We start from the raw sequence: 7,929 nt of genomic DNA, 5'->3' as shown, positions 1-7,929 counted from the left end.
ATCAAACACACCTTGGACTCTACTACACGTCACTTACCGGAGCCCTGCACTCGAGTAGCGTTAGTTAGCCAGCGGTTAGCATCTGGCTGCTCACAAATGTCAACTACTCCACTAGAGGCGAGATTTTCACTTTTTTATTCGTAAGTACTAAACCAGTTAAGGGGTATGAGCATATAATATTTCTGTGTTGACACCGACGAATCGTAAAAATATGTTAAATTCGGGTGTTTAGCTCTCTATTACAGCCAAACTGACACGACAGTTATTCTGATAGACATCAGAAAACGTGAGGTAACGCTGTCCGCTACCTGCTATATTTGGAACATCAGTGCTTCTTCACCGTTTTTACCAATGTGGCTAATTTGTGTGCACAGTTAAAATACGTTGTTCATTCGTATGTGCATCCCACCAGAAAGAGAACATGTTGTATTCACTGGTCAGAGCCCTGTGTGTAACGTCAGGCCTTTTTTTTTTTTTTTTTTTTTTTTATAAATACAAGAGCTCAGAAGACTCAAATGCTAACAGAACATCATCTGAATTAACGATATTTTTCCTTCAAAAGGTCATGAAGATAAGTGAGAAAACCAGGATGGAGCCGTGGAATAAGCTTCCTTCAGCTCACTTGAATTATAGTAAAAAGTAAAGGAACAAGTTGAGGACAATCTGCACCATGGGAAGGTTGGTTATATGTCACTGTGGGAATGTCGTTTATTCACATGCCTGTCGTTTGTGACATGTTAGACAGGCTTTGCTGACACTCTCCTTTTAAATTTCTGACAGGATCAGCTTTTCGTGCCTTTTCCCAGCCTCGTGGCATTTCAGCCTGTCGTCCCAGGTTCTTCCCCGGCTTCTCGTCCCATCCCTCAGGCAGCTGCTCTTCATCGGTCTGGTGTTCTGCCTCATGGGGCTGCTCTACCTGCTGATTGTTGCTGGAAAAGGGCACGCCAGCTGGATCAGGAAGGAAAATCACTTCCATAGGTACTGCAAACTACTGTCCAAGTTCAGATGTCCCAGTGAGCACAGGCACTGTTATTACAGCGCTATTAATAATTCTTTGTTATTTTAAAAGGCACTTAGCGAGGGTTACTGATGTGGATGCAACTGATACAAGCAACCCCAACCTGAACTATGGCCTGGTAGTGGACTGTGGTAGCAGTGGCTCCAGGGTGTTTGTGTACTGCTGGCCCCGACACAATGGTAATCCACATGAACTGCTGGACATCCGACAAATGCGAGATCAACACCGCAAGCCTGTGGTCATGAAGATCAAGCCAGGTACAATGCTCAGTGCATGGCTTCTCATCATTTATAACATTATTGAATCCTCTGAACCCCAGACGGTTGGTCAGTGTCACATTTTTGTGAATTTGACTCACTGGATGTAGGCTGAGAGTGTAAGTCTGCCATTTGCCACTCATGTCAGATTGCTTTCTCCTCTATGTGTGTCATCGTTTTCAAAATTCCCTTCACCTGCTGAAAAATAACAGCAACAACAACAACCCTTTAGCAGCAACCTACTACAATACAAATTTCAAGTTTTTCAGAGGAATTTGCATCAGTGGATTATCCAGTTTAGTGGCCCCGTGTAAAAATGTTCCACCAAAGCAATTCCACTTGTCACCATTTTGATGGAACACAGTAGCCACATCCATTGCCTCGCCCTCCAAAGATGAATGTGATTGGTTTAAGGAAATGTAAATGAGCCAGAGTATTTTTGCCTTGCAGCAGAAAGATACTGAGGTGCAGCCAGAATGTTATGTACTACAGATTTTACTGGTGAGGCGTGACTACATATTTTCTCTGTAAGGGATTAATAAAGTATTATTATTATTATTATTATTATTATTATTATTATTATTATTATTATTTACTACTCTGTGGAAACAGCACAAGTGTGGCTGGAAGTCAAGAGAGCTCACAAATGTCTTTTGTGCATTATAATGACGTTTTAATGCCGTAATTCACTCAAAAATGAGAAAGAAATTCTAGAAATCTGGAATTAACATCGTACAACATTTTTCCAAATGTGTATAGAATAAAATAATTTTGATAGAGTATCACAGTGTTCAGCTTAGGTTTGGTTTGTTTTTCCAAACAGCCCATCACAGATGAGTAGTTCAAAGACTGGCGAAAAGTTCAAAACCGAATGATTCTCTCTGTTTTTACAGTTTCTTTGAGAAGTAGAGTAGTTTTGTTAAAACAACATGCCTTTTAAACCCGCTGGCTGGTTTTGGGGTTCAGGGGGTTAAGGGAGAGGATACAATGATTTGTACTGTTGAAATTACTAGATATCATCTGACATTATAACATTTAAAGCTACCCTGTTATACTGTATACTTACTGTAAAGAAATATTTTTGGTCATGTGTTTTCCTTACAGGTATCTCTGAATTGGCAAAAACACCTGAGAAAGCCAGTGATTATATCTACCCACTGCTCAGCTTTGCAGCCCAACACATTCCCAAAAATAAACACCAAGAAACACCCTTGTATATCCTGTGCACAGCTGGCATGAGAATCCTTCCTGAAAGGTAAAGTTGGGCCTAATAAGAATATTATCATAATATATAAAAATGGCTGCCAGAAATATTAAACTTAAAAATAAAAACATGTGACATTTTTGTGTTTTTTAATCTCAGTCAGCAGGAGGCACTTCTTGAGGATCTGCGCACAGATATCCCAGTCCACTTCAACTTCCTCTTCTCCGATTCCCATGTAGAAGTGATTTCTGGAAAACAAGAAGGTGAATACATGGAAAAATGAGCAATGAGTGTTTTGTAGTAAAATCAGTTGCTGTCTTTTTGATATTCAAGATTCAAGAAATCATTTTGATATTCACTCATCACTTCATGGGCACTAAAGTACCTAAATTAGTTGGATGTAGGATTCTATCTGTATTGTAGACCTGCTTTTTTAAAATTTACATCCAGTGCAGCTTTGTAGATGCTGCTGAAAGTTGATGTAATAACTCTGAAACTTGTGTTGGTTTTAGGTGTCTATGCATGGATTGGAATAAACTTTGTCCTTGGAAGGTTTAACCATGTGCACAATGGTAAGGTCCCAATCAGGTAATTATTTAATAATGTTCTTTTGAAAAAGGTTTATGTTGTTTTGCCAATAAGCAGCTGAAGTATCGAATGTTAGTTGATGCAAGGAAACTTAGAGAGAATGCAAGTAACACAGTAATGACATGATGTACCTCTGATGCCTTTCTTTGCTGTGTATCACACAAGATGGGGAAGCTGTAGTGGAGGTACATGTTCCAGGCAACGATCAGCAGGAGGCACTGATGAGGAAAAGGACTGCTGGTGTCCTGGACATGGGCGGTGTCTCCACTCAGATTGCATACGAAGTGCCCAAAACTGTAAGCTTTGCTTCTCCACAGCAGGTTATTATCCACAACCAATTCTGTTTTCGTGCTGTCTTTGGTTTTTGTCACTCACCCTTTGTTCTTCTCCCTCCTTCCAACCTCTGTCATTCCCTGGTTAAACCTCTATGAACCATTTTTGTCCCGTGGAGATGATCTGCTCTCCATTCATCACTATTGAAGGCATACTGTAAGCCTGCTGCATGATTCTATAGCAGGATTTAGGATCAAGAACATTAAGTCATTTATGTAGAGACCATCAAATGCAATGGAAGTTGTCCGTGTCTAGAATTTGTGTTTGTGTTGTAGTGATTTATGTACACTAGCAGACTCGGCATACGCTGTTTGTCCTTTTTGGTCTAATTCTTTTCCTTTACACCCCATGATGTTCAGTCAAATTTTAACTGCCGTCCTGTTAGATAATTCCTGCTTCTTTGAGATACATTATACTAGACTTAACAGTATTTAGCTTTTTGTTGTATGATCCTAAACATAGATGCTGTAATAATTCATGTGTATGTACTTGTGCCTAAATGTTATAGATCTGCAATAGTATATTATGAGAATGTCTTCCTTTGTAAGGCTGATATCTGTTGGTCCTGTAGGAGGAAGTTGCCAAGAACTTACTGGCAGAGTTCAACTTAGGGTGTGACGCTCATCGCACAGAGCACGTTTATCGTGTTTACGTGTCCACCTTCCTGGGTTTTGGAGGAAATGCAGCACGCCAAAGATACGAGGAGAGCCTCATCAGAAATACTGCCACTCGAAACAAGTAAGATCAGATCAGTGTGATTGCTTGATCAAACCTCTCTTTTTTGTACGTTCCTGAGCAGTCACTGCACGGCATTTATGCTGTATTCCTGATTTATTTAGGCTCTTGGGTCAGCATGCTGGTGAGACTGCAGAGTCTCCCCTCATGGATCCTTGTCTACCCACTGACCTGCAGGATGAGATTGGTCAGTCTACACAGAAGCTCTATCTGCGAGGCACGGGAGACTTTGACCAGTGTAGACAAATTCTTCAGCCGTACCTGAACCGCACCAATGAGACCCAAACCTCCCTGAGCGGTATCTACCAGCCAACGATTGACTACATCAATAGTCAGTTCTACGGCTTCTCTGAGTTCTACTACTGCACGGAGGACGTGCTGCGTATGGGGGGAGATTATAATGCCTCAAAATATGCCCAGGCTGCCAAGGTAAATGCTACATAGACTGATTACGCTTACTCTAATGAAGCATCCCAGGCGTATCCTCAATAAGTTCTTATGTTATTATTATTTTAGGTTTAATAGGATGACTATTGGAAGCAACAGAAAGGTTAATAGAATGTTTATTAATGTCTTATCACAGGAAACTTTCCTGATGTTGTTGTTAAAAACTTACAGGGTTACTGTGCCACCCAGTGGAAGACTCTGAGGGAACGTTTTGACTCCGGCTTGTATGCCTCTCATGCAGATCTACATAGACTGAAGTAAGTTCTAAATAATTATCAAATTGTATCTAAAGATCAACTAACAATTCAGTTACATTCCAAAAAGGTCTACTAAAAGTATGTTTACCAGTGGCTCTGTTTATATGTCTGCAGGTACCAGTGTTTTAAATCAGCATGGATGTATGAAGTTTTGCACTCAGGCTTCTCTTTCCCAACCAATTATAAAAACCTGAAAACTGCCCTTTTGGTCTATGATAAGGAGGTCCAATGGACTCTTGGAGCTATACTTTTTAGAACACGGTTTCTACCTTTGAGGTAAGATGGATTTAGTCTCACATGTGTCCCGTTCTTAGTCCATTTACTAATCAAGGCTTGAGTAGTGTAGCCAGTGATGATAATCTTCTGAAATCTCATCTCGTTAGAGGTAATGCAAGTGGAAGAATGATTGGTTAATCTACAGTCTTTAGTAACCGCACATTCACTTGGCACATGAGAGAGAGAACAATGATTGGTACTTAGCTTTGGCTGGTGATGGGTGTAGTCTTAATGGTTATACTCAGAGCATCAGGAAGTCAATCAAAGCTGAGGAATGTCACTGGTCTCAACTTACCCTGTGAAAATAACAATTACACTTTGGCTGTAGTCAATAACAAGTAGCAGATACATGCAATGAAACTGAATGACCAAAAATGAAAGTAATTGTTTAGCTAAATCTGTATTCATCAAGCTCAAAATCTTTGTGATTTCCAAATGAATGACTCTTACAAGAATAACTTTACATTTCTTTAAAACCAAAAAAGCGATTGCCCTAATCCAGCCAACCTGGAATATGATAACAGTTTGGCAGGTTTGAGCCTAATGACATGCTGCTCAGATAACAACTCAGAAATTTAAACCAAGGTCCCTACAAGAAATGAATTCAGATTCTAGTTAGATCATTTATCTAATCAAATGTCCTTCGGTCTCAAGATATGATGAACCAGCTCTGAGCTGCATTCTTCTGTACGTATTATCTTTTTGTGTAAAGCTGGTCTGATATTATGTGGATTGTTTTTGTTTTGTTACCAGGGACATCCAGCAGGAAAGTCTGAAAGGAGTGCATTCTCACTGGAGGCACAGCTTCTCCTTTGTCAACAACCACTACTTATTCCTGGCCTGTTTCTTCATTGTGTTTTTGTCTATTATGCTGTACTTACTGCGACTCCGACGTATTCATCGGCGTGCAGCTCAGCGCAGCACCCCCTCCTCTGTACCATGGTTGGAAGAGGGCCTTGGCTCGCCAGCGCTCCCAATCAACCTCTAAACTTTGGAGAGCGTAAAGTTTGAACAGCGTATCTCACTTTCCAAAAACCAACATTCTCTCCTTTTCTGTCTTAGGCCATCTGCTTGTTCTCTGAATATTTAAAGGCTGCTCCCCCACAAAATATGTGTTGAGATGGTACTGAGATCTGTGCAAATGACACAAATCTTACAGGAGTCTTCAGGTTTCCTGAAGCAATATTTGTGTTTAAGTTATTTTGTTTCATCTTTTTTTAGAACTCATATTGTTGCCGCCACACTTTGTCAAATTCAAATGGCAGCTGCCTCCAAGCGTCCTCCATTTTCTTTCTATAAAAGACAAACACAACGGTACATTTCTCTCTCGGTAATCCATACCCTAATATTTATTTGGTCTACATGCTGAATTTGACAAAGCTTAAGAAAAACATACCATGGTGGCATTTTATTATTTTTTTTATGTGTGAGTATTTGCCTTTCTTTATGCCTTTTTATATGTGCATGAACACACCTTTTTTTGTTATCATAGTTGTTGGATGGAATAAGCACTCTACAGAAACCTCAAATGCAATATGATTTATAATTAGTAGAAGGAGCACTTTTTCAATGCAGTTGAGATGCACGTCCCAGCTGGAATGGTCTGTTTTTTTTTTTTATGTGTGTATGTACGTCTTTCCATCTCATATTTATATTGTGAGACAAGTAGCCTTTAACAGCTATACTAGTGCAATACATGTCTTGTCACTGTTGGGAGGGTCTTCAAAATTCATCTGCCCATTTTTCTACATTATCAATCTCTCTTTAAGGCCCTGCTGAAATTCTCGAGTTGGGTTGTCTGACTGTTATGTTGGATACCGGTACGTATATTTATGTTGGGCTTCATTTTCAGAAGCTGTCATATCACTGCTGTGAGGGGGCGGGGGGGTCAATGAGAGCACATGCCCTATTATTTATATGAAGATGGTCTAATGAAATGTTTTCACAGATGAATGTGAAATAAATGTTGTGACATTGCAATTCAGTAATAAAGGTTTTATTGTAAAAAGTATCTGTTTATTTCACAAGCAGATCAGAATGAATATGTAGAGTCTATATTTCAACTACGTGAATTTGAAGGCTATGATTTGTCGGTTTAAAGCGAATGCTGACCTTTTAATGCAATAATATAGCCGCACGTTATCTGAGGGTTATCAGCTGTGGGGAAAACATGGAATGATGAGTGAATGTTTTGAGTGTGTTTCCCATAACTTCTAAGAGAAATTTCAATTTGTGTATTCATGACAGTATGTAAAGTGACCACTGCATTACTCTATTCAAAATAAAATTCAAAGACGGCCATGTGATGTGTGGGGAGAGGGACGTGATAACACTGGATGTACACACAGACTGCAGTCTCCACTAGGTGGTATTTGTACCCTTCTTTCATTACGACTTCAACAGTAAAACAGAACAATTCATTGTTGCACTTGCTGACTGACACTTGGAATATGTGTTCATGCCCACAGTCTCTATATTTCAAAATGTAACATATCCGATATTTGCCTTTTCTGTTTAAAACCTTCAGACTGAATATTGCCTGTGTGTAACTCACTTTTACAGCTAAGCCTTTTGACAGAAACTGACGTGATTCCCCGCAATAACAATCTGTGCACAGTTGAACTTCAGCTGCTGATACTTTTTCTGTTTTTTCCTGTGGCTTTGTCAGCTCTCTGGTTTCGAGCCTTCACCATGGAAATCATTGTAGTAAGTAGTTCTGGCATTAAAAGGGAATGTGTCATCAGATAAGGAGACGTGTAACTGACACCACAGACCAAGTCAAAAGTGAAACACCTCAAACTAATCCAGAGCTTT

General features: G+C 39.8%; 1 protein-coding gene across 2 annotated transcripts; it reads left to right on the top strand.

Annotated features, from left to right (window-relative positions):
- entpd4 (ectonucleoside triphosphate diphosphohydrolase 4) lies at nucleotides 1-7,416 on the top strand. 2 transcript variants are annotated; one of them, XM_008300789.1, is made up of 13 exons: nucleotides 1-140; nucleotides 563-678; nucleotides 781-978; nucleotides 1,070-1,275; nucleotides 2,380-2,530; nucleotides 2,639-2,742; nucleotides 2,992-3,051; nucleotides 3,233-3,363; nucleotides 3,972-4,138; nucleotides 4,240-4,564; nucleotides 4,754-4,839; nucleotides 4,954-5,115; nucleotides 5,869-7,416. In XM_008300789.1, the coding sequence occupies exons 2-13, from the start codon at nucleotides 671-673 to the stop codon at nucleotides 6,101-6,103; spliced, it is 1,833 nt and encodes a 610-aa protein (XP_008299011.1). In that variant the 5' UTR covers nucleotides 1-140; nucleotides 563-670; the 3' UTR covers nucleotides 6,104-7,416. The 2 variants fall into 2 exon arrangements, with proteins under 2 accessions (XP_008299011.1, XP_008299010.1); XM_008300788.1 differs by having other exon boundaries at nucleotides 3,233-3,387.
- Nucleotides 7,417-7,929: the final 513 nt, after the last annotated feature.

The sequence above is a fragment of the Stegastes partitus genome, unplaced genomic scaffold (assembly GCF_000690725.1).
Source record: "Stegastes partitus isolate 25-593 unplaced genomic scaffold, Stegastes_partitus-1.0.2 Scaffold1590, whole genome shotgun sequence".
Classification (NCBI taxonomy): Eukaryota; Metazoa; Chordata; class Actinopteri; family Pomacentridae; genus Stegastes; species Stegastes partitus.
This window is presented reverse-complemented; position numbering and strand designations above follow the sequence as displayed.